This window comes from Nycticebus coucang, chromosome 1 (genome assembly GCF_027406575.1).
Source record: "Nycticebus coucang isolate mNycCou1 chromosome 1, mNycCou1.pri, whole genome shotgun sequence".
Lineage (NCBI taxonomy): Eukaryota > Metazoa > Chordata > Mammalia > Primates > Lorisidae > Nycticebus > Nycticebus coucang.
The window spans coordinates 161046549-161074035 of NC_069780.1; the positions used below are offsets into that span (position 1 = coordinate 161046549).

The window sequence follows — 27487 nt, forward strand, 5'->3', positions numbered from 1 at the left end:
CCTCAGATCCATCTCTCCAACTAAAATGTACTTTTAAATGAGAGGCTACATGCCTTGGGGCAAGATGTAGTGTAACTAACAAGGGACTGTATGCATTCACGGCAGATTGTGTGAGACATTGAACATTGGAATCAGGAAGTCTGCCCAGGGGACTTCAGCATCTCAGCTCCTTTGCCTTACAAAAATCTACCATTTCTGGGGAAAAACTCAAAAGCCAAGTAGTTAGGTAAGGCAGAGGATTATTAAGAAAAATACAAGGATCATTGAAAACATAGTTGGGTCATTAAAACTTGTTTACAAGGCTGAATACACAGCTACTGTGTTAACTACAGCTGCTATAACAAAAAAACCACAGCCTGAGTGCCTTAAACAATAGAAATTTATTTTCTTTCGGTTCTGGAGGCTGGAAATGCACTATCAAAGTATTGGCAGGTTTGGTTTCTTCTGAGAGTACTCTCCTTGGCTTGTACATTGTGTTCATACATGGTCTTTCCTCTGTTAAAGGTGGAAGTGATGGGCCCAGAAAAAAGACCAGAGCAGAGATATTCAGGTCAGGTTTATTGAAAGGGGACTGTGATTGGCCTGGATGGTGCAAAGATGGCATCTGACCCAGGGGCAGTTAGAGACCCTGTTTACATGGGGCTGTGGGCGTTGGGCAAATTCCACAGCTTGCCTGGAGGGCTTTCGTGAGTTAGGGTCCTTTGGCGTGGACTTCAGGGTTGGGGCTAACTAGGTGCTTTGTGTTGTGTTAGGAGAGTACAGGGAGGAGGAGGGGGAAGGGTTTGTGTGGGGCCATGTTAGGCCCCAACACTCTGTATATGTGCATTCCTGTGTCTCTTCCTCTTCTAATAATGACACCAGTCATATTGGATTAAAGTCCTACCCATATGACCTCATTTAACCTCAGTTCCCTCTTTAAGGGTCCTGTCTCCAAATACAATCACATTCTGAGGTGTACTAGGGTTAGGAGTTCAACATATGAATTTGGGGGGAAAATTCAGCCCATAGCAGTTACTAGTAAGCACATGCAGTTCACACAACATCTACAGAGGCACATTTTTCAAATTATTATTTAATAGTGGTGATAGAGTTTGGGTGAATAAATGCTGATCCTTTTTATATGATCAGTTAAACATATCTATGAAATAGTTATGTCAAGGTAACCACTTAATCATTTCAGAAAGTGACACTAAAAATATCCCATAACAATGTATAATGTTAGTGGCGAAGTTGGTGCCTTCCTACAGAGAAGTTATTCATCCAGATTTTACATCAATTCTTGATAAAGCTAAAATTTAAGTTCAAGACAGACTGTATCCTCATTCTGTACATGATAAAACTGAGATTCAGAATTTAAGGAAATTACTCATATCATAAGAATTGGCAGAATAAGCATGTGTATTAGGTTATTCTCAACTACAGAGCTTGAATGCATAACCACATAACCATTTTACTTTGCTTCATCCCCAGATAATGCGAATACGGCACTGAAAAGAATTCATTGTATCATAGTAGATTCCAGAAAAGTGATTTTTTAATTAACCATGTACTATACTAAGTATTATGCACATTGCCTGACATAGCTATCTCAAAGGCCAGAATTTAGTTTAGTTCCAGCTCCCAAATACACAGATTTTGCAAATTTTACAGCATTCTCATAAATAGTAATTTTTATGTCCCCTTTTCCCCCATGATAAGCAGAAAAACACCTAAAATTAAAAAATTCTATATACTTATCAAAGACACCGAGGATACAATAGTTCATGCTACAGACAGTCATGGGGTAAAAGAAGTCCTATCCAAACAAAGATAATTGAGACTGAGAAAAGACTACTTAAAATAAATTAATACAAAAGAGACTCAAATTTCATAATACAGGGTGGCCATAAAGATTATGTGTGATTTAAAATAGTGTGCAATTTTAAATTGCACATGAACTTTATGGCCACCCTATATAAAGAGGAAGACAGATACAATTTGGATTCTGTGGAAAATTAAAAACTGGGAAAACGGGGCGGCGCCTGTGGCTCAAGGAGTAGGGCGCCGGTCCCATATACCGGAGGTGGCGGGTTCAAACCCAGCCCCGGCCAAAAAAAAAAAAAACTGGTAAAATATCTTACTTCAGCAAAAATCTAGAACCCTAGATTACAAATACTGGAGTGTGCTATAAGTAAAGATAGAATATACTGTACTAGTTTTCTTTAATCTGGTAAGTGACCTATGACTTGATACCAAAAGAAATATTATGACAAATGTGAAACTGTATGTTCATAGGTTTTCCTCAAAGGCCTTCTAACTCCACAGTTCATTAGGCAAAATTCTGCCTCCTTGATGAAAAGGTCAACACGGTAGTGGTACTCACCTAAATGAGACTACATATAATTACATACATAATATATATTACAAACTTTCTATCCAAAGGAAAAATGTATTAAAATATAGAATTTATATGAACCACATGCAGAGATTTATACTTTTTATGGTAATCTTAAAATTCCTATCCACACACACACTACCCTGCTTCCTCTGCAGGGTGCCAGCAGTTTGTGAAGGGAGGTAACATGACACATGTAAGTCTCTGCAATGTTTTCTCTATGAGTATGGAGTAGAATTTAATATAAGTGCCTCATGAGCTTTCAAAGTTATTTGTAAATACTAAGAACCACTAGGAAGCTGTTTTTCACCAAAATAGTATTAAACATGATATAAGCTTGCTTTTTACTGTTTCAGAATAAGATCGAAGTTATATGGCCATAATATTAAATGTAGTTCCAGTGAATTTTCCAGTTGTTAAGTGGTATATTTACTAAGAAGATACAGAACTTCCTTTCTGATAAACCAGCTGTAAGCCCTTGAAAAGACTGTATGAAAAACTTAGCAAATTTGATGTTTCCCCCTTGGGGAATCTTTGTACTGAAGAGAATGGAAACCACAAGGAATGAGAGATGTGCAAACTTGTTTTTTTTTCAGAATTTAGTATTTTTTTAAAAGATAGAAAATATAAAAGTTATAAAAAAATTTAGAGGTTCATTTTGGGGCTAAATACTAGGATTGAAACTTTTTTCTTGTAATTGATTTAAGATAAAAAGTAAAAATAGTATTAGAAACACAGCAGCTACAGCTGTCCAATATAAAGTCTACCTTAAAAAAGGCAGGACAAAGTGGGCTGACTAAGCAAATACCCAGGTGATAACCTTACTAACAACTTTCAAATGGTCTCGGATCCCAAGGTCCAAATGGAGAATCATCTTGCACGTTTGGATTCTACTTCTTCAAGAATCCATTCAATGCCATTCAAAAAACCATTTAAGGTTTCAGCTTCCATATCCTGGACCTAGGAACAGATAAGAGAAAATTGCCAGTGAAAAATTGAGTCCAAAATCTTATGATTAGGAGACATTTTTCTAGACATGAAAAAGAACAGAACAAAAAATAACCCAAATAAACTTGGAATAAGTTGTCCAAGTTTTATCTTCTAGAGCACTTAGACAAAAATATGATCTCTCGGGCAGCGCCTGTGGCTCAGTGGGTAGGGCGCTGGCCCCATATACTGAGGGTGGCAGGTTCAAAACCAGCCCTGGCCAAACTGCAACAACAACAACAACAACAACAAAACAGCCGGGCATTGTGGCGGGTGCCTGTAGTCCCAGCTACTTGGGAGGCTGAGGCAAGAGAATTGCTTAAGCCCAAAAGTTGGAAGTTGCTATGAGCTGTGATGCCACAGCACTCTAATAAGAGTGATAAAGTGAGACTCTGTCTCTATATATATATAATCTCTCATGTCTTGTAACTATTACCAATATGAGGCTTATCACCTTAGAACTCCGCTTTGGAAATAGGAGGAACTAACATTTCTGTAACTTGCTTGTATATATTAGAGGTGGAAAAATTCCTCCAAAGGATCCACTATGAAAACTAAAACCAGCTAGTTAGCTGATAAATGTAACACTCTATTGCAAAACTTTGTATAAAGACTTCCACTCCTAACCATAAAGGTAAATCTCCCACCATTCAGAAAGGTAAACTTTTATCAGTAGCTTTCATAAGGCATCACTAGAGCTCCAGAGAAGAGATGGAAAAATAAACAGAAAAATCCTCTAACTTTTTCTGCAAAAGCATTTCCAACTTTAATTTTTCTTTATCTATTTTACTGAAGAGTTTTCATGTCAGCTTTCATTTGAGGAAAGGATTCCATGATTAAAATATATTCTAAAAAACAATAAAATATGACAGAACATACATTCTGATCATCCTTAAAGCATAATACATTGATGCTGAAAAACCATGATAGTGTCATCTGAAAAAAAATACCCAATTATTATTTCACTGCTTCTTAGAGAAAGAACAATTGATCACCTGATATTTACTTGTATTACCATCAAATAACTCAGATCAAGTTATTAATTGATTAAGCTATTAAAACTGCATCAGAATTATGCCATTTCATTAAAGAGGATGAGTAGGAGAAAATAAAAGTCAAATATAAAATAGAGTAAAGAATAAAATAAGATTCATGTAACCAGAGAATAAAAAGACATTACCATCCATGGGTGATTTAGAAGATTCAGACGCAATTCATGGGCCAAATAAAAACAGGGCATTCTTTTTACATCCGCTTGAGAAATACAAGATAAAACCAACATTGGTCTTCCAGAGGATCCAAAAGCTGGATCTGTCATTGCCATAATATGAGAAAATTCATCTTTCCATTCATGTCCTAAGGAGTATAAGTCAAAACCCTTAGTTTGCTTTACTTGTAATACTTTTTTTTTTTTGTAGAGACAGAGTCTCACTTTATGGCCCTCAGTAGAGTGCCGTGGCCTCACACAGCTCACAGCAACCTCCAACTCCTGGGCTTAAGCGATTCTCTCGCCTCATCCTCCCGAGTAGCTGGGACTACAGGTACTTGTAATACTTTTTAAATAATCAAAAGTTAACAAAATAAAGAAACAAAAATTTACCAAGATCTAAATATAACCAACTGCCTGTCTTGCTGAGTTCACTTATTGATCCATCATATTATTAGATTAAGTAGCCCTGTGAGGATAAAAATTCAAGTGAAGTCAGAGGGGAAAATAATCATACTACCACTCAGATTTCTTTATAGTTTAAAAACAAAAATGCTTTGATATTATTTTCCTTCCACAACTTCTGTAACTGTCACTACCCTTTTTTTCAAAGGGCTTACTTTCAAAACTTAAGCTCTAGTTTGGTCTAACATTTTTCTCCACAATGACAACCTCTGTCTTTTACTGGAATGTTTAGGCAGTTTATGTTTTGTGGTAGGCAGAATTCTAAGATGATCTCAATGATCCACGCCTTTGCTTGCACAATCTGTTTCCCCTGGAGTATTGGAAGAACCAGAAAAGTTTTAAAAACTTTTAAGTTTTTAAAAGGGGTTCTTGTAGCTGAGAGATTTGACGTAACAGAGATTCTCCATTGCTGGATTTAAAGATGAAAGGAGTCAGATGACAAGAAATGCATGTGGTCTCTAGAAGCTAAGAGCAGCCCCAGCTGATAGCCAGCAAGTAAACAGGGACCTCAGTCCAACAACAAGGAACTGAATACAGCCAGAAACTTGAGTAAGCCTAGCAGCAGGTTCTTTCCCAGAGCCTCCAGCCCATGAGACACAAAGCAGAGAACTCAGCACTACCATGCCCAGACCTTTGACATAAAAAATTTCCATCTGGTACCATATTCTTCAGGCTAAAGAGCTTCTCTTAAGATTTCTTATGGTGAAAATCTGCTGACGACAAATTTTCTCAAAACTATGGTTTAAAGGTATCCCCTAAAATTTATGTATTGGGGTTCCAGTGAGCTATGATGATGCCTAGTCTGTACTCTAGTCTGGACAACAGAGCAAGACCCTCTCTCAAAAAAGAAAAAAACAGGCTTTTTGGAGAAGGTTCTCTCTCTTTCACTCTCTAGCCGCATGAGGACATTTTTGTCCTGCTTTCCCTTCTGTCCTCCACCAGCGAGTATGCAGTAAGGATGCCCTCACCAGACACCAGACACTGCTGCCCTAATCCTGGACTCCCCAGCCGCCAGAACTGTAAGAAATAAATTCCTGGTCTTTTATAAATTCATTTATTGAATTATCATAGAATTAGATTAAATAGTCTTGTAAGAACAGGAACATTTCCCCACCTCTGGGTCACAGTACCATTTAGATATCTCCCTAGTGTAAAACCAAAATTGCTTTGCTATAGATATTTTTCCAAAGATCTATGCTATTCTGTTATACAGCACAAATGAATTAAGATTCTCAACTCTGGTGTTTCTGAAAATGTCCTTATTTTTCCTTTATTTTTTAAAAATATTTTTTGCTGGGTATAGGACTCTTTCTGCTTTGCAGTAGAAATTTCCCTTCATTGCCTTCCAGCCTGCAATAATTCTGTCAGGAAGTTTGCTGTCATTTTTATCCTTGATGCTTTATGTTTGCCTTTTCCTGGCTGCCTTCAAGGTATTCTCTTCATCTTTGGTTTTCACTGGTTGCACTATGATGTGCCTAGATGTATTTTACTTTATAATTATCAGGCTTGGAGTTCTCTGAGTGTCTTAATCTCTGGTTTGTTGTCTTTCAGTGATTTTGAAATAATTTGGGACATTATCTGTTCAAAAATTTCTTTTTCCTTTTTCTCTCAGCCTTCATGTTTTGAAACTTCAATTACAAGTAAGATTGACCAGGGTTGGCATGCTACTTTCTGTGGGTCTATTTTTGTAAATACATTCTTATTGGACAATACCCATGCCCATTCAATTACATCTTGTCTCTGGCTGCTTTCCTACTGTAACAGTAGGGCTGAGCAGTTGTAAAAAAACTATATGGCTCATAAGCTTAAAGTATTTACTATGTGTGCTTTTAAAAAAGAATTTGCTAGTACAAAATTTCCACTTTCTATCAGTGGAACCCTTAATTGCTCCTTCTATGTCACTCTTCTCCCTGCTTGGCTCATTTTGTTGCATGACTTGTTACAGACAGTATGAGTGCACTAGATTTGTTTGCTGCTAGTCCATTGTTTTAAGTGTTGCCAGAACTTTTTGGTCTGACCAAGTAATTTTACAAAGTCCTCTACCTGATAACACATGAATGTATAGCAGTTACGGTGAAATTGCAAACCTTATATAATGCTTCATACCCCCTTCTGTTTATAGGTTGGTATTTGAAAACTCTTTTTTTTTTTTTTTTATGTGTAAAAACAATCCAAAGAGATAAACCCTTGTGTAGTCACCAAAAAAATACAGTGTCTCAGAGACCTTTTCATTTTTTCTTTAATAACGTAGTGGATATGAAAGCAAACTTGAATTTTAAACCATAGCATTTATCATTGCTATGAAGTCACATTCCTTTTAGCCAGTAGTAAAGTTATGGATGTGGTACAGCACCTGAATGGTATCACTTATGAAGCAACCCTTTGATTTGAAAGGAACTATGTTATGAAAAGCATACGCCAGTGTAACATTGAGGGTGTTTATTTTGTTCTCTCAGTTTTTGTAAGCAAGATTTGGAGTGATTTACAGTTACTTAATTACTCTTTTACCTAGAATGTTCTTAAGCAGTTAACTACAATTTAGACTTCACAAATAATTTGTAGCTTAAGATATTATTTTCATTTAATTCTCCTGTGGAGAATGTTGCTTTATTTTTTACTAGTTTCAGGTTAGTTCTTAAACATGGAGGTTTTAATGAATGTTGTATAATATTTTATAGTGAAAGGGGAAAATTGTTGAAAGAGTTAAAGACTTTCTCTTCCCTTATGTATTGAAATGTGCCAATAACCTAAATACATCCTGTTTTATATGATGAGATGCTACGAGAATTTTTTTGTTCAAGTGCTTGAGACATTTTGGTTTTCATACCTGAGTGATCACTGCATTTTCTGTATCTTATAAAATGGCTCAAATTTTGTGTTTTGTGCTTCAACTTAAATTATTTTAAGAGGAAGTTTTGTGTTCTGATTCTTCAACGATGGAGAATATAGTATTGAGATTCTTTTTTACAGATAACTGCTTTTTAAATTTTATTCATTAAGTTCATTCACATCCCATAGCCATCTGTAAATGCTTCCCCCAGTTGTATGTACTTAAATGCATGCTTATCCATTGTATATAATAGACATTTTTTGTGCTAAAATATATTAAGTGGGATTTTTATAGCAAAGCATTCTATTTTTCTGTTCTTACAGTGTGGGTTTTTCTGTTTGTTTGTTTTAGCATTTACCTTCGGTTTAAACACTGGTATGTTTATTTTAATTTTTAGCAACTTGACTCTTAGAAGCCTTAGACTAGTTTTTTCAGTAAGTATTCAACCAAAAATTACAAATTTATTAAGATGTGGCCTCACATATGGCATTCCTTGTTTTCGCAATATGAGATTTTTGATTTAGAGAAATCAAGATCCAAGATTGAAGTTTCATTGTAAGTTGAAATAGAAAATATGTTAAAATGTTTAAGCTTCTGGGAGAAAGTTTTTTTTGTTCTTTCTTTTTTTTTTTTTTTTTGTTTTTTTTTGGGGGGGTTTTAGAGACAGAGTCTCACTATGTTGCCCTTGGTAGAGTGCCGTGGTGTCACAACTCACAGCAACCTCAAACTCTTGGGCTTAAGTGATTCTCTTGCCTCAGCCTCCCAAGTAGCTGAGACTACAGGCGCCTGCCACAACGCCCAGCTATTTTTTTCTTTCTTTTTTTTTTTTTCTGGTTGCAGTTGTCCTTGTTGTTTAGCAGGCCTGGGCCGGGTTTGAACCTGCCAGCCGCAGTGTATGTGGCAGGTGCCCTAACCACTGAGTAAAGGTGCCAAGCCTGGGAGAAAGTTTTATACTCTTCTTTCTTGGCATAAGAAAAAAGCAAAAAATAGGAATTTTTATGAATATTCTAAATATTCAGGCAGTTGTATCCTATTCAGATTGATTTAGGTTTGTCTTAACTAGTGTTGTTTTGTTTGTTTGTTTTATTTGAGACAGAGTCTCACTGTGTCATCCTGAATAGAGTGCTGTAGTGTCACAGCTCACAGCAACCTCAAATTCTTGGGCTTAAGCATTCTCTCGCCTCAGCCTCCCAAGTAGCTGGGACTACAGGCGTCCACCATGCCTGGCTTGTTTTTTTGTTGCAATTGTCTTTGTTTAGCTGGCTTGGGCCGGGTTCAAACCCGCCAGCCTGGGTGTTGTGGCCGGTGCCCTACCCACTGAACTATGGGCACCACCCTTAACCAGTGTTTTTTTTTTTTTTAATTTCAGGTTGTTGGCATTCACTGAGCATGCAAGTGCTATGATTTTTGTGTGGGACATATGAACATTTGGTTATGTGGGAACAGGTTTTAATGTTAAAGACCTCCTATTCTATTAATTAACACGGTAATGGGAGTCTTTTAAATACTAGGTTAGATTTAATCGAAGTCACACAAATCTTGAAGTGATATATCTGTGGATAGTAAATACTACCAAGAATTTTTCATGTAGGAGTACCCTAAAACTCCACCATGGGTGTAAATGTTTTACATTTATTTCATAATTAGGCAGACCCTACATTTAGTAAAGACATTTCATTTTGAAGGTGTGTTCTTTTTGTCACACTGTTACTGCTTAACATTTCTCAGCGTTCTGTAAGTTAAATTATTTTTTTTAAGTTAAATTATTTTAAAATACAACGGCAAATTCATGTTTTTTTTTTTTACTTTGAAAATTGTAGTACTCAGGTGGTACTTAACGGGAAAGGATCCTTTGGAGTAAATCACAATGTATTCTAAGGAATGCATCTATAACATTGATGACTTTAGCCTTAAAAAAGGTCTGTTTATTCTTCTTCCTCTGCATCCCATGGTATCTTAGCAAAGTAGTTTACAGCCCTGTACAGCCTTACAAAGTTGTTTTACAATTTTTAATGGAAAGCCCTTTAAAAAAATTGTATCATATTACCAGTACCCATGACTTTCTGAATCACAGTTTGTAAATAATTTGTTTAATATCTGAAGGCCAAAGAAAGTCTTAAGATTTTAGCTATTGACTCTATGGTGACTTCACAATAAGATTTCTGTGCAAAAGGTAAGGTGATATTTGATCAAAGAGACATCTTTTTGATGTCCATGACATCCATATTAGCTTCTATTAAAAAACTCATTCCATTTTATTAAAACATTTGAAATTGCAATTTTGTGTTTAATGTTTACTTTGTCTTTTCTTTCTTTAGTATTTAGCCTTAAACTGCGCTAGTAACAAGCATGGTATTTATCTTGTATTGAAAATAAAACAAAGTTTTGATAAAAAAAAAATTAAAAATTTGCTGACTACTAAGTTAAATCACTTAATTTGTTCCCCCAATTCTTGGACATCCAGTTCCTCACCCTGTTTTTATCTTTATGTTTTAATTTGGATAATTCGGAGTGACTTATGTTCAGGTTCACTGATTCTTTCCTTTATTAATAAGCCCACAGAAGGAAGTGTTCATTGTTGCATTTTCGTGTCTAGCATTCTCATTTTACTTTTTCAAAAGAGCTTCCTTCTCTATGCTAAAAAATCTTACCGGTTTACGCATACTGTCCACCTTTTCCACTAGATCTTTAACATATTAATCATAGTTATGCTAATGTCCCTTTCTGAGAACAGCTCTGGGTCTAGTTCAACTCACTGCCTTATCTCTTGTCAAAATGTCATTTCATTTTTATTTTCTTGTCTTGTAATTTTTAGATTTAATGCTAGATGTTTTATGTAGAAGAACAGGTGAGACTGAGGTAAAGAGGGTTTATTCCCAGAAATGCACTCTACTAATGCAGTGGATTAAGTCAAACTAGTCAGTAAGTGAGCTGGATTAGACTTTTATTGCAAGAGTTAGCTTTAACAAACAGATCTTAAATTCTTTCAGCAGTGGGCTGCTACTACCTTGTTGTTCTTTTTTGTTTGTTTGTTTGTTTGTTTTGAGACACAGTCTCACTCATTTGCCCCAGGGTTGAGTGCCGTGGCGTCATAGCTCACAGCAACCTCAAACTCTTGGGCTCAAGAGATCCTCTTGCCTTAGCCTCCCAAGTACCTGGGACTACAGGTGCCCCCTACCCGGCTATTTTTTTAGAGATGGGATCTCACTCTTGCTCAGCCTGGTGTTGAACTCCTGAGCTCAAGTGATCCACCTGCCTCAGCCACCCAGAGTGTTAGGCATTACAGGCGTGAGCCACTGCACCCAGCCTACTACCTTGCTTTAAGTGAAAGAGCTGGAGTGCTTTCTTTTTCTTTCTTTCTTTTTTTTTTTTTGAGATAAGAGTCTCAAGCTGTCACCCTCAGTAGAGTGCTGTGGCATCACAGCTCACAGTAACCTCAAACTCTTGGGATCAAGCAATTCTCTTGCCTCAGCCTCCCAAGTAGCTGGGACTACAGACACCCACCACAACACCTGTCTATTTTTTGGTTGTAGTTGCCACTGTTGTTTGGTAGGCCTGGGCTGGATTCAAACCCGCCAACTCTGGTGTATGTGACTGGTGCCCTAGCCACTGAGCTACAGGCACCGAGCCAGCTTTCCCTCTCTCTCTTTTCTCAGAGTTTCTGCCCCTCCCTCAGCATTCAGTAAATCTTGGTACCTATGTCACTAGGTTGAGGGGTGTGGAGGGAAAGCCTCCCCTCACCACCGCAGTAGTCTGCTATTACTTATTACCTGGAAGGAACAGAGATTTCTCAGTTTTCTCACCTCAGCCTTAGTTTTAGCTGGTCCTGTGTACCTGAGCCTTAGTGGTGAGGGCTTTCTCAGAGTTACAGCATGACTGCTGAATTCTGTCTGTGTTTGTAGAAAGGCCTTCAGTACAAATTTCCTGCCTCTCCATCAGAGTCAGCAAACAACTTATTATTGTTGGCATAAGACCCTGGATATAGGTGGGATTCCTACCCCTCCTCAAGCAGTGGAGAGATTTTGCTTCTATCTCTCTCCCCAGCAGTAGTCAACTTTTGGCTGTGGTAGACAGCTTTGGCTTCACTGGGGAAAGGACATAGAAAGCAGGAGGATATACCTGTCTCCCAATAGCGCTGATCATCACATGCATGCCTGTACCACCAAGGAGGGCACTCAGAGGCCTCCTGCCTTACCACCAACCTTTTATATGAGTACATAGTACAGGCCAGTGGGAAAATCTAGTAATGGGTTCAGATTCTCTAAGTCTGCAATCCTCAAGCTCTGGGGCATGTACTTATACCAGTCTGTGCCTATTAGGAACTGGGTCACGTAGCAGGAGGTGAGTGTCTGGCAAGCAAGCAAGTGAAGCTTCATCTCATTTACAGTCACACCCCAACTCTTGCATCACTGCTTGAAGTTCGCCTCCTGTCAGATCAGTCCGGGAATTAGATTCTCATGGGAACACGAACCCTATTACAAATTGTACATATGAGGGATCTAGGTTGTACACATCTTTTAAGAATCTAATTCGTACCTGATGGTCTGAGGTGGAGCTGAGGCAGTGGTGCTAGAGCTGGGGAACAGCTGCAAATACAGATTATCATTAGCAGAGAGGCTTGACTGCACAGAGACCATAATAAATCAATTGCTTACAGACTCATATCAAACTACCACCCCTTCCCCCTGGGTCTATGGAAAAATTGACTTCCATGAAATTGGTGCCAAAAAGGTAGGTGATTACTACTCTAAGAGTCTTACTTGTTTTATAGAGGACAGATCGGAAAACTAGGTAAAATTATATGGGGAACAGATTGGAAAACTAGGTAAAATTAGAGACTATATCAGTTTTAATTTTGCATCTTGGCCTTAGTGCAAATTCAAAAAATATTTGTTGAATAACTCATTTTTTAAATTTTGCATCTAATATTTCCTTCTATATATAGCCCAAAATAACAGAAAGTAATTTATATTTTTTCTTATGAATAATTTTCTCAGACTTTCAAAGTATAATTGCACCTATCCTAAGAGATCATAGGGGCAATAAATTAAATGGAAATTCACACCTGTGTAATGGCTCAAGAACTGTAATATGTATATATTTCTACATGTTAATACATATAATATATGCAATAAATATATGTTATACATTTATATTCTACCTAGTTCACAAAGGATATGGGGAAGTTATGAGAATACTGGCTGCTGGCCCTATGACATTTTTATTTCATACCTAAATAGCACTGTGACTAGCAATTATTCTAAATATATGGAGAGTGTTCTCAACTAATCTACTTAATGGCCCAATCCGGGCATAGTGGCTCATGCCTATAATCCCAGTTGACTTGAAATGCAGCAGTGGGAGGATCACTTGAGGGCCAGGAGGTTAAGACCAGCTTTGGCAAGACACTGAGACCCTGCCTCTACAAAAAATAAAAAAATGAGTTGGGCCTGGTGGCATGTACCTATAGTCCCAGCTACTTAGGAGATTGAGGCTGAAAGATCACTTCAATTTAGGAGTTCAAAGATCCAGTGAGCTGTGATCACCCCACTGCACTCTAGCCTGGGCAGCGGAGCAAGATTCTTCTCAATAAAAAAACAAAAACAAAAACGCACAAAACACCCCACCCCCACACCTTTCTCTACTATCTGAGTAAAAAACAGGTAAAAATTTTCATACTTATTTGTATAAATTGTTTAAATAAAGCCAGAAGTAGACAAAATGTCAGTAACAAAAAATTCAGATGCATACAACAAACAAATCATTGCATATTTATACTACCACACTTAAGTATACATCAGAATTCTCTGGGTGCTTGTAAAAAACAGATGCCAACATCTATGAATCACACAACCCAAATCTGTAAATCACAATCCACCAAGGTAGGAATCAGCTTGTTACCATGTTTAATGAGCTCCTCTGGGGATCCTAATACACATTCAGAATGAGAACTCACTATTAATAGCAAAGGTCAAAACATCATATTGATAAAATTAACCATCATTATTCTTAGGGAGTCTAAGTAATGCCTGAGCTCACAGTTAGAGAACAGCCTGAGTCAGAGTGAATCCTTGTCTCTAAAAATAGCTGGGTGTTGTGGCAGGTGCCTGTAGTCTCAGCTACCAGGGAGGCTGAGGCAAGAGAATTGTGTAAGCCCAAGAGTTTGAGGTTGCTGTGAGCTGTGACGCCACGACACCCTACTGAGGGAAACAAAGTGAGACTCTGTCTCAAAAAAAAAAAAAAAAAACAGTAGCAGCTTAAAAAGGTATTTTCTTACTTGCTTCACAAAAACATGCAGTAGTATTTTTTAAAAGAAGATAAAAGAATGCTTACTTTTATGAGCTTCAGCATTTGCAACGTAGATGAACCCATCTACAACTTCGCACACCTTCTGAATCTGTGGGATCACACTGTACCGGCTTCCTTGTTGATCATCCCCTTCATTCTGTAGACTGAACATCTTGTTAACTGCACTTGTATGCTCTTCCCTTGCTCTATCTCTTTCCTTTCTAGGAAAAAAAAAAGTAAAGATATAACACAAAAACATATTTAATAAGCTCCATCCCCCAAAAGTTTCCAGTCCTGATGTTTCAGGAGGCCAAGTAGGTAGCCTTACCTAGTGGTTGAATATAATATTAGGATGTTGAATTTATGCTGGTTGCTCAACTGAAAATTGACTCCTGATCCAATACCTAAAAAAGAAAACTACAGTTATCAAAACAAGTCATTAATAAAAGCAACAAAATATCCAGCTGAAAAAAATTACCCAGTAAAAGCAAAATGAGCAAAGAAAAAAATTGTAGGATATATACAACCTTGGAATAAAATGAAATCCTTATGTTGAAGAAAAATGCTATATGTAATTTTCATTCACATGGTAATGAAAACATGAAAAGAGAACAATCACGGTCCTTTTTATATCATCATCGCTATCACCTGCAACTTTTATCAGTAGCAGCTGCAGCAGAGTAGCTATTACTACTTATCCTTAAGACTAAGACTCAGGCATGGAGCGGTGGCTCATGCCTGTAATCTTGGCACTCTGGGAGGCCGAAGCAGGCGGATGGCCTGAGTTCAGGAGTTCCAGACTAGCCTGAGCTAGAGTGAGACAATGTCTCTAAAAAAATAACTGGGCGTTGTAGTGAGCTACTTGAGAGGCTAAGGCAAGAGAATCACTTGAGCTCAAGAGTCTGAGGTTGCTGTGAGCTATGATGCCACAGCACTCTACCAGTAAACAAAACCAACTAAGACTCATTTTCTTATTTTAATGTTCCTAATTTGTCTTATAAACCATACATACACTCAGTGAAGCACTTTCCCCTGACTCTGAAAAGCTGTTTTTAAATTGCTAGGGAGTCATTAATTATTTCTTAGAAAATTAAGGAAACACTATAAATACTGAAATTTGGAATTAGGAATTAGTATCCTGAATTTGTCACTTATGAGCATTTATTTGTGTGTTGCAACTCGACATCAGAAAATAGAGCAATATATTGTTCTTAGGCTTCTTGTGAGGATTAAATGACATCACAGTAAAGAACAGGTACTAGATATTAACTTCTTACCACTTTATAGCTGAATCATCCAGCACTGCGATTTGTTCTTATTTCTCAGCCTCTTCCCTCCTTTGGCTGTGTCAACATTCAGTGGCTGATTTTCCTCTTGATCCTGGAAAGATCCTTCTGGGTTTCCATAGATCTACTTCTTCCTCTTGCTATATTAACTTCCTCTTAAATCTGTTCACTTCTCTGCATTCCCCCTCACTTTGGTCCAAATTATCAGTATCCCTCACATACACTTTTTCAATCAATTCTTTTTTTTTTCTTTTTTGGAGACAAAGTAGAGTATAGTGGCCCAGTTACCTCCAATTCCTGGGCTTAAGTGATCCATCTGCTTCAGCCTCTTAAGGAGCTAGGACTACAGGTGCACACTACCACATTCAGCTAATTTTTTAAAATTTTTATAGAGATAGTGTCTTGCTAATTTGCTCAGGCTGGTCTTGAACAACTGGCTCAAATGATCCTCCCACCTTTGCCTTCCCAAGTGCTGGGATTATGGGCACTCGGCCTGCATTCATGTCTAACTAGTCTCCTATAACCTCTTATCTCCTACCATCCTTTATTCTAACAGCATCTGAAGATTGCTTAATAATGTATATCTAATTATGTCTCTTTTCTACAAAGCCCACTGCTCTTCAAGATAAATAAACCAAACCTTAATATAATCCAACCCCTATCTAATTGGAGACAACTCTAGTCTTTGATACTCTTAATTCCTACATTATAACCAATCTATTTGTTTAAATAAGGTATGCCATACCATCTCATGTCACCATTTTATACAACATTTTTATGGGAGTATTGGGACTATAACTATCCCAAGCCATGTGACTCTAGTCCTTTAACCACCAGGTCGGGAACATTCTCCACAAAGAGATCATAGCAACAAATCTACTATGTTTCTGACCTTGGTTTTCACCAGTTAACTCACAGAGATTATCTTCTCAACATCTAACCTCAGTCCAACATAGTCTAAATATGTTCTGTATTTCTTTGTCAATGATGTAACCCCATGTTCTTCTCTCATCTAGCAGAGTTTGAGGTGTAAATTAGCATTTTTAAACATTTCAGCTCCTTTCTGAAAAATCAAATGGCCAGTTCATAATAGCACATACCCTGCATAAACCCAACTTTTTGAAGTATTCCTTCCACCTAATGGAACCACCTGTAACTGGCCTGACTCTAGGTGCTACTTCTCTTGCAGAGGACTCTTACATAGCAAAGTTGTTTATATTTCACAGCTCAGGGCAGAGGTGGGGTTGATGTTCTCTTTACTCCCATTGCCATGACTAAGCTATTACTCACTAACTCTCTTTTTAAAAACTCTATTTGAGAAACATACCATTCAGCTGTAGCTTGGTCTTCCCTTCCTTGAACTTGTCATATATAAATCTCTCATTAATCTTTTCCCCCAAACATTAATTGAAGATTTCAGCACTTGACTCACAATCTTCCTCTCCATCCTCAAAAACTTTCAAGTCCATGTGGATTCCATATGACTCCCAAATCTTGATTTCTAACACAGATCTTGCCCTTGAGATCATAATGCATAAAGTAATCCATAAAATTGTTCATTCATTCACTAAATATATAGAGTATCTACCATGTGCCTGGCACCACAGAGACAGCTAAAAATGATCAACATTTGTGCCTTCATGGAGTTTCTATTCAAGTGGTTTTTAACAGGCATCTCTACTTAGATCTCCCACAGTTATCAAAGTAACCATATTTCAGATAATAGCCATCATTTTCCCTATACAGATCTCACCACTATTCACACCCCCTAAAATTTCTCTTCCTCCTCCAGGGACTCTTTATTCCACTGAATCCTCTACCATGCAACATGACTCTGAGTCAGGAACCTAAAGCCATCCTTATTACTGCTAATATACATTCATTCTGTCAATTTCGTATCCTTAACATTCCTTCTCTTCTCTTCATTGTCATTAACAATAGAGGGTTAGTGACAGACCTTCATATTTTTATCATTAATATTATAAGAAGTTTCTTACCGGGATTCATGTATATTGGTCTTTTCTAATCAACCCTTCACTCAAGAGCCAGAGCAATGGTTCTCAACCTTCCTAATGCTGTGACCCTTTAATACAGTTCTTCATGTTGTGGTGACCCCCAACCATAAAATTATTTCGTTGCTACTTCATGTAATTTTGCTACTGTTATGAATCGTAATGTAAATATCTGATATGCAGAATATATTTTCGTTGTTACAAAGTGGTCGCGACCCACAGGTTGAGAACTGCTGAGCCAGAGGAATCTTTCTAAAATGCAACCCTAATCATCTTAATCTTCTACTTAAATCTAAATGCTTAAGCATGTTATATTAAGTTTCATTTCATAAATCTCCATTTTAGACACAAAAAGCTGCTTCAAATGTGTCTTGCAGATCCAGAGTTTTATACTTTTAGAAATGTAGTTCTTACTGCCTACAATACTTTTCTTTTTTTTTTTTGATAATCTATGACCACCCATGCTGATGATGTGTATGAGGCATCATCATCAATAAAGAGCCTTCTTTGATCTTTACCTTTCTACCCAGGAGCTAACTGCATCATATTCTAATCATTTGTATACCTGTCTAGGTTCTCACTTACACCAAAGTTTCTACAGGGTAGAAAGAAATTTCTGACACTGTTCTAAATATCTGCAGTGCTAACATCTAATAGGCGCTTTAATAAATAAGCATAAGCTAAGTTATATCTTTATATATGTTTATTATATATACTGCCTTGCCAAATAATTACACGTGGTTGGATTTTCTTTTCATAGAAAGAGAGAAAGAGAACTCTTTTTTGGAAATTTCAACATGTATCAAAGTAGTTTGCACTTAGATACTGAAGGGTTTTTACTGATAACTTTCTTTTAAAATGTGGTAAATACGATATCCATTGTAAAAATACAACATCCTAGCAATACATAGTTTACTTTCATGTAATCATAAATTCTGGATTCAACAAATTTAAGAAATTAAGAGGAAGCTCACCTCTTATAATAGGTAAGTTTACTTTTTCAGTCTGGTGGGAGCAAACTATTACTGAACTATTATATTTGAGGCTATCCACCAAAAGTGTCATATTTCATTACAGCAAAGAACTAATTAAAATATAAATTACTTTCTGCTTAACACTAGTGTCGAGCTCAAAGTATCTGAATTATTATGTACTATAGATTAATATGAAAATTACCATCAATCTGCCTCTGAGGTAAACCAGCCGTTGGGCAAAGTTCCTCGGAAGACATCAAGCTCAACACCAAAGATGTATTCAGTTCTTCCAAACCTGGTCCAAACATAGCAAATCGTGGTTCATTATGAATGATCAGTGAGTGTAAAAAAGAGGTGACGGCTCCATACATTGGACGGCTGGATTTCAAGGCTCTTCTTGTATATGGACAGCACATTTTATAGCTGTATAAAATTGTCACAATTAGAAAATTAACACAGAAACAGTTTGTTACATATTCAACAATATCTCGTTTATTGAGTACTTGCTAGACACAAGGGATACAACAATTATATAGTCCTGATCTTCCAGGAGTAGTGGAGGATAAACACTACTACAATGTATAAAGAGGGCTCTGACAGGTAAAAACACCAGGCTCACTAGGAGTGAGAGTGACCCAGAAGCTGAGGAAATCTTCCCCATGAAGTGGTTACTTGCTTTCTTTTTTTTTTTTTTGGTAGAGACAGAGTCTCACTTTATCGCCCTCAGTAGAGTGCTATGGCATCACAGCTCACAGCAACCTCCAACTCCTGGGCTTAGGCAATTCTCTTGCCTTAGCCTCCGGAGTAGCTGGGACTATAGGCACCCGCCACAACGCCCGGCTATTTTTTTGTTGCAGTTTGGCCGGGGCTGGGTTTGAACCCACTACCCTCGGTATATGGGGCCGGAGCCCTACTCACTGAGCCACAGGTGCCACCCACTTGCTTTCTAATCTTTCACTTAGATCAGTGGTTCTCAACCTTCCTAATGCCATGAACCTTTAATATAGTCCAAAGGGTCACGACCCACAGGTTGAGAACCACTGACTTAGATTCTCTTAATGGAACATTTGTTTTGATGGTGAAAATTTACTACATACAGTAATGATTCTCAACCTGAAGAAGTTTAACCCCCTCACCTCCAGGCAAATTTGGAATATCTGAACATTTTTGTTATCACAAAGGAGAGAAGTGGGTAGAGGCCAAAAATTCTGCTAAACATCCTACATGCACAGAGCAGCCCTCTGAACAAAGAATTATCGAACCAGAATGTCAATGACTCCAAGATTGAGAAATTCAGCACTAAAGGTAAGTTACACAGATAGTTAGCACAATGTCCTAGCAAGGTTTAAAAAAATTACTAAGGCTGGGCGGCGCCTGTGGCTCAGTGAGTAGGGCGCCGGCCCCATATACGGAGGGTAGTGGGTTCAAACCCAGCCCCGGCCAAACTGCAACAAAAAAATAGCCGGGCGTTGTGGCGGGTGCCTATAGTCCCAGCTACTCCGGAGGCTAAGGCAAGAGAATCACCTAAGCCCAGGAGTTGGAGGTGCTGTGAGCCGTGGGATGCCACGGCACTCTACCAAGGGCAGTAAAGTGAGACTCTGTCTCCACAAAAAAAAAAAAAAATTACTAAGGCCACAAATACCATGTATAGCCAAATTTCATAGGACCTCCTATTAATAGCCTCAAATATAAGAATTCAGTAAGCGTTAAATGTAAAGCAAGTTTCAAATGTTCCTCATAGCAAACCTAGTAAACTAACAATCATGTGAAAGAAACAATCCAGTTTCTTTCATAGCTACAAATCTCCAAACTACCAATTATACATTTTATCAAAAATTAAAACAAAATTACCCAAAATGAAATCTTAAGTCCTTTAAATAAGTCAAGATGTTTAAGACAATCACTAATCTAACTAAATAATTTTTATTAGAAAGCTTGTCATTCATGAAGGGAAAAAAACCAGCACTGAGGCCAGACACGCCTCAGCCTCACCACTTTAACTAGTGGTATGTGTGTATAAGCCATAGTGTGAATTTCAGTTTCTTCATATCCATTATTTCAGGAATAACAACAATCCAGGGTTCAAAAATTTAGAAATAATTTATATGTTCATAAATGGTAGCTACTATGATTATTATTATTCCCTGGAGAAATTCTGGTTCCACAGAATCATATACACCTGATATAATGGTTGGCTGTGGTGTACTGTAGAGGTAATGCCTAGCAATTCACATTTGTTGAGATTATATGTAACAAATTACATATGTTTTGATCAAATAATCTCACAAGACTTGACATAATGGCATCTGCATTAGAATACAATAAAATTCTGAATAACTTCAGTTAAATTTGAAACAAAAATCCTGTATGTCGCTAATGAATCTAGCCACAGCAAAACTACTCTTACCTAAGTATAAATATCACGTGTGGCTTTCCAAATCCCTAAGTGCAGCCCTTCAACAGAATCCAAACTTAATTAAAATAATTAATTCTGTAAAATTTGGATTCAATCAAAAGCTGCACTCAATGATCCAGAAGGCCACGTGTGGCCTCAAGGCTGCAGATCTCCCACCCTTCCCTCAAAAAGACAAAGACAAAATCTTTCATGAAGATTAAAAGAGTAAAATATACATAAAGTGAACCCTGTAGAATCCAATATGCTGCAGTTGCCCAATAATATTACTTCTCTCATCTACATGATACTGAAAAATGTCAATGCTCTTGGGTGCTAAAAAACTATATTTTGTAGTCTTGAGAATGGTTTTCTTCCCTGACAAAGAACTGCTTTCAGATCTCTGGCCATTCCACTTCTGGATGTAGAAAAGCATTTACTATTTAACAAAATGACAAGCATTCTAAAGATAATGAGAATTTCTAAGTATTCCACTTTTTGCCATCTGTACTACCTATAATTACTCAAATACTGACTAGGCACCACAGGAAAATAATGAAATGCTAAAGTTGAAAGGGCTCTATGAAAAAAGTCATTTATCTCAGCCCTGAATTTTGACTAGAGAACAGTTAGATCCAAAAATCCCTGCACCCAGTCAGTAGCAGGTACAGAACTACCTTGGATATCAATTAGTAATACAGTTTAAATTTAATATCTTCATTCTAGTTCACAAAACTTGATACTTACACTGCCATGTAGTCAAAAAATGTACCATCAGTGACCTCAGATATAGGCTTTTTTAAGATTTCTATATCTGGAAGAGACTTCCAGTCAACAGAAGACCAAGAAGGAAGATCCCGCAACAGAAAGTATCTCCACAGAATTGGGTCTCGTACAGTTTCATTCCAATAACGATTTGTCCTTCCCAACTGGCACAGATCGTGAGGTGAAAGAAATGACAAAATATACAGCTGTACATCAATCTGAAACAGAAGACAGCACCAGGTGGGAAAAGGGAATAAATAATTTATCTTGGAAAACTGTATTTGGTGATAAATTACATAACCAAAACAGACTTGGTTATATTAACTAAAGGTCAACTGAATAGTATTTTCTAATAATTAAATCTATCATTAATAATAATTAAATCTATAATTTACCTGCCATCATGAAAGAATCATAACTGAACAGTACTTCTGATACACTGAAACACTCCTGAAAAACCAACCACTCTCAGGGTATTTTTCAAGCAAAATAACCACTTCCTTTAATTTCTCCTCATGTATTTGAAGACACCATTTATTTAAATAAGGTACTTAGGGAAATAATTTATTCTTCAAAAAATCTTTATTGAGTGGACAAATTTATGATGTTATCATTAGATCAAATCAAGAATAAGTGGGTAAATTTCTTATTTCGTCACTAGATCAAATTAACAAGTGTACATCTGTCATTTGAGTTCTTCTGTACAATCTATTAAGCTGTTTCAAAGAACCACTGCAAGGAGGAGAATCTTGAAGGCAGTTTAAGCCTGCAGTTTTCAATTTGAGAGGGACATCAGTGGGATATGTCAATTGTCCAAATGAGACACAGAATCTCCGTTCTCTCCATTTTCCCACCTACCTAAAAAGTAACAACAAATGATGTGTATAACTCTCATGGCTTATTGTAACCTGAGGCACTTATAACTTAGTTATTTATTTCCAATTAAGTAGCAGTTTTGTTACTTCACATTTACAACCACAGTGTCCCTGGAGAGTGTTTGTTACCCAAGTTTTGACAGTAATCCTAGAATGAAAGATGCTGAGAACACAGATGGACACTGGGATGCTTTCCCAAGCTAGTCAGTGACAACCCAAAATGAGTGACAGGGAAAGATCTCAATTACTCAAGGTTTACTAAGCTAGCTTTAAGGCACATGCAGGAAAAAACACAAACCATAGCGGCATCCGTGACTTTTTTTTTTTCCCCACAGAGTTTTTCAGGTTTAATATTTATACATTTCCTTAAAGAGGAGTAGGGAGAGAAGGCATGTAGGAAAAAGAGCTGGAAGGTTACAGGGGTCCTCAAACTTTTTAAACAGGGGGCCAGTTCACTGTCCCTCAGACCATTGGAGGGCTGGACTATAGTTTAAAAAAAAGCTATGAACAAATTCCTATGCACACTGCACATATCTTATTTTGAAGTAAAAAAACAAAATGGGAACAAATATAATCATACCACCACATGTGGCCCGCAGGCCATAGTTTGAGGACCCCTGGTTTAAGACAAATGGTTACATTCTAGTGGGTCTTTAGTTAGTGTCCACAAAACCTACATTTTTACATAAGATGAATGTTTGAAGAGAAAAAGAAAAAAAGAGAGAAATCAATTATACGGATATCTTGGGGTAAGTAACAGAATGAGAGAGCTCTTTTACTATCTGGTCTACACCTGGGAAGATAATTTATAATCAACATTACCAGTGTGGAATTGAATAGACTTTAGTTTTAGCAGCTACATTTATCCTGCAGATTCAAACTCTGTAAAATAATTTAAAAATGTTTATTCTGAGCTGAGTTTGTGCAGCTATGTCCCAAAAAGCCACACCGAAGAAGCCTTAAACAAGTGGTCTTTCAGTGGTTGGGTTATAGTTTGATTTTATACATTTTAGGGAAACAGGAATTACACATTAAGTCATAAGTCAATACATGGAAAGTGTATATTGGTTTGGCCCCAGAAGGCAGGACATCTCAGACTTGTAAATGGGAGCTTACAAGCTACAGATAGGTTTAAAGACTCTGATTTGCAATTGGTTAAAGAGATGAAGCTTTGTCTGAAGGCTTGGAATTTTTTTTTTTTTTTTTGAGAAAAGCCTCAAGATATCACCCTGGGTAGAGTGCCGTAGCATCACAGCTCACAGCAACCCCTATCTCCTGGGCTTAAGCGATTCTCTTGCCTCAGCCTCACGAGTAGCTGGGACTACAGGTGCCTAGCTATTTTTTGGTTGTAGTTGTCATTGTTTGACAGGCCAGGGCTGGATTCAAACCGACCAGCTCTGGTGTATTTTAAGTTAAGGAATTCTGTTAATCAGAGACAAGCCACTAGACATACAGAGATGCAAGTGACCTGGTAAGTAAATTGACCTGCAGATGTGGTACAACCTTTGCCTTACATAGCCTTGGGCCTATTAATGATTTTGTATCTTACTGTTAAGAGATAATAACTCCAAGAGTGTGGAAGGCCTAACTAGGCATGTCTGACCACCCTTCTCTTCATTGCCAGCATCTCAGCTTTAAGGTTTTTCTGAGGTTCCCTTGTGCTGGGAGAATAGGGACCGAAGACCCCATTCTTGGCAAGTGAAAGCACCCCCAGAAAAAGAGGAAAATTAAAAAGTAAGCTGAGTGAGTTGCAACAAAGAAAAGTCAGCTAGTTTACATTTAAATTACTGATTGCTAGCAAGCTTCTAGCCTTTTCTGAAATTCTAGCCTGTCGGGGATACAGCTTACAAATACCGCTGCTGGGTCTGTGAACACTCTGAGGAAAAATGACCATAGAAGAGACTATGGCAAAGACCCAGAATGATCCAGAAATAACTGGGTCATTTCTTGCCTCGTAAACGGCAAACCAGATACCCATTGTGGAGATTTGCATTTGCCTGGGGCAGAGATCTAGGGAGTAGCTTGAGCCCTGAGATACGGGCAGAAGAGCTTATATCCCTTACCATTGGTGATGGGAGGAAAATGCCTCCCTCCCACAGATTCCTCAAAGGAGATCAATGCTGCTGGCATTTTATTCCGCGAGGATCTAGCGAGTTTAACACCTCCTTAGAAATGTGTGTGATCTCAAGTGGGAGGCTCTCCCAATACAAGGCTCAGATTTCAGATTTGTCAAGGCTAGTCAAACCCTTAAATAACAATAGGAGCTGATATGCTCACTCAGAAACTGCTGGCATCTTTGTTACCTCCCTCATCTTACTCTCTGGGCAAACAGACTTCAATAAAAGCAGAGTGGAGCACACACTCAGTGCCATTGCCAGACTCCCACAAATGGGCAATAGACCCCTCAGCTCCCACTCTTAATTCTACTCTATGTCTCATTTCTCTTTCTTTAGATCTTAGTGGACCCTCCCCCCGGGTTGGGACCCTGACACCTGGCCAATAGAGAGGGTTTATTCAGTCAACTTGGGGGTCTTTAGATTTCATATTTGCTCACAGTTATATTAATGTCCTTGTTTATGGGAAGACAGCAAAGAATTGATCTGTGGGAACAGTCCTTCTTAGATGCCTGAGGTCTTTTTTTTTTTTTTTTTTCCTGAGACAGGGTCTCATTCTGTTACCTGGGCTAGAAAGCAATGGCACCATCAGCCCTCACTGCAATCTCAAACTACTGGACTCAAGTGACCCTCTCCCCTCAACCTCTTGAGTAGCTGAGACTATAGATGTGCACCACCATGCCCAGCCAATTTTTCTACTTTGTTTGTAGAAAAACAGTCTCACTATGCTGCCTGTTGTGTAGTCCTCCCACCTTAGCCTCCCAACGTGCTAGAATCATAGATGTGAGCCACACTGTGCAGGGCCATCTTTTACCTTTCTGTGGGGATCTGGCTAATACCTAAAGTTAGCAATAGACCCTCATTTGGAAGGGAATGTTGCATAACTCAGCCTCCAGGCTTAACTATTCCTTCTGCCTAAGAAATCTGTTGGGGGCAGAGGATGTCCTGAGATTTTTATTCTCCTTTACACCACAAAGTGAATAATTGGGAATAGTCTCATTTCCTTAACGAACATTCACAGTGTCCTAGTCCCATGTGCCTGGGAAAACCCCAGGGCGATGTGACTGGTCATGAGTGCAACCTGTTTAGGTGCTTCCCCATGTTGTTCCAGCTGGCTGTGGAGCCAAGTCGTTTCTGGTCCTTTCTTATTTGTAAGTCACAACATTGCATGTGTAAAAAGAAATAAAAAACTCAAAGCCAGCCCCAAATTCTGATGCAAAAAAGGTAAAGACCTCAGGCACCTGAGAACTGGTTCCACAAATCATTCATTAAGAAAATTCCTAACTGACCTTCCATGAGCAAGGGCAGGCACACTCTTATTATCTCAAACAAAACCCCTTTGATTCCATAGTAACAATGAATTACAGGTTTATCTTTAAAAAAACTGTAGACACACTTATCAGACATTCTTCCACCTACCCAGGGACATCTACATAACCGATGCTTCCTTCACTACCTTATCTTGGGTAAAATAGCGATTTCCTGGGTCTAACCAGAAAGTGAGCCCGCTTTGCCTCATCAGCCCCCCACTTTCTCCCTTTCTCTCTGGGGGCCTTTAATGTGCTGAGGATTCCAACCTCCCTTCAGAAAAACAGTCACAACTTTGTCTGCAGTTCGCGTTTTTCCCCCGGCGCGGTCCTCCACTTCGGCTCAGTAAACCTCCATTGACTGAGATTTTCTCCTGGGTCACGGATTTGGGAGGCCCCCGGAACGGCTGCGCTGCCCTGGCTGCCTCAGGAGGCCCCCGGCCCGGCGCTCACCGGCAGCCGCGTCAGGGTGCTGGCCGCCTCGTCCGCCTCCTCCCGCGCGGCCGACCGCGCCGCCCTCTCCTTGCCCACTGACTGCCAGAAGGTCCTCCAGCCGCTGACGATGGCCGCTTCCAGGCGGCTCCAGTCGCTGGGGGGCGGCGGAGGGGAACTGGCGCCGCTGCGCGGCTCACTTCCCGCCATGGCCGCCGGCGCCGCACGTGACGCCCGCGGGGCCGCGCTGGCTGGCCCGTCCCCCGACGCGTCGCCGCGCCGCTGCCGGAGTGGGCTCGGCCGCGAGGCCGGGCGGGAGGCCGGGAAGTGGCCCGACTGGGCGTGGCTCCGAGCGGCGCTCAAGTTCCGGTCAACAATCCCTTGCTCAGTCACTGCCCGCCTCTGTCCCAGCCGCGGTAAGGTGCCAGCGAGGTAAAATCCGCGCCTTTGTGACTTCCTGACTTCTGTCCAGACCTTCCCTACGTCTGGGACGCATTTCCCCTTTGCCCGGCCCGGGTGACTCGTGTGTTCAATCGATAGCGCTCTTACACCATCTCGGACTTAATAACCAGTGCCTGCCTTCTCAGCCCTGCCACACTAGGTGTGCCGTTTTGTTTTGTTTTGGTTTTGTTTGGTGTTTGTTTCTTCGATCAATTTACCATTTGTTTTCTTGGAGATTAGTGAAAATCAAAATCAGAGAAGTTGTTCAGGGGCCCATCATAAAGGGCCTTAGGCCAAAATGAGGAGTCTGGGCCCACTATACAAAAATATAAATACATTTAAAAATTGCAGAATTTATGTATCTCGTAAAAGAGCAGCAAAACATGGCTATAAGAAGAGAACCCAGATGTGGTAATCCCACTAGTGAGCTTTTTATCTCTCAGAATAGATGTCCATCCTACTTGGTCTCACTTTACAAGAGTGTTAAGAAACTCCGCCAGAGTGGCCGGGCGGGATGGCTCACGCCTGTCATCCCAGCACTCTGGGAGGCCCAGGCGGGCAGATCGCTTGAGCTCAGGACTTTGACACCAGCCTGAGCAAGGGCGAGGCCCCGTCTCTAAAAACAACCCGGCGCTGTGGCGGGCGCTTGTAGTCCCAGCTACTCCGGAGGCTGAGCAAGAGAATCGCTTAAGCCCAGGAGTTGGAGGTTGCTGTGAGCTCTGAGGCTGCAGCACTCAA

The 27487-nt window shown here is 38.9% G+C and overlaps 1 protein-coding gene across 1 annotated transcript; it reads right to left on the bottom strand.

Annotated features, from left to right (window-relative positions):
- Positions 1–541: 541 nt before the first annotated feature.
- Positions 542–26625, bottom strand: FBXO4 (F-box protein 4). Its single transcript, XM_053591575.1, has 7 exons — positions 26330–26625; positions 21563–21798; positions 18626–18846; positions 14480–14555; positions 14197–14372; positions 4542–4717; positions 542–3334 (listed from the first exon to the last, which is right to left on the bottom strand). Exons 1-7 carry the CDS (start codon positions 26516–26518, stop codon positions 3245–3247), a joined length of 1164 nt encoding a protein of 387 aa, XP_053447550.1. The 5' UTR covers positions 26519–26625; the 3' UTR covers positions 542–3244.
- Between the last annotated feature and the right edge of the window lie 862 nt (positions 26626–27487).

Coding starts and splice junctions, on each gene's coding strand:
- FBXO4 (XM_053591575.1), bottom strand. CDS start 26,518: ATGGCGGGAAGTGAGCCGCGCAGCGGCGCCAGTTCCCCTCCGCCGCCC. Junction 14,556..18,625: donor ACCTCAGAGGCAGATTGATG/GTAATTTTCATA, acceptor TTTCTTTTTTAG/GTATTGGATCAGGAGTCAAT. Junction 14,373..14,479: donor ATATTATATTCAACCACTAG/GTAAGGCTACCT, acceptor TTTTTTTCCTAG/AAAGGAAAGAGATAGAGCAA.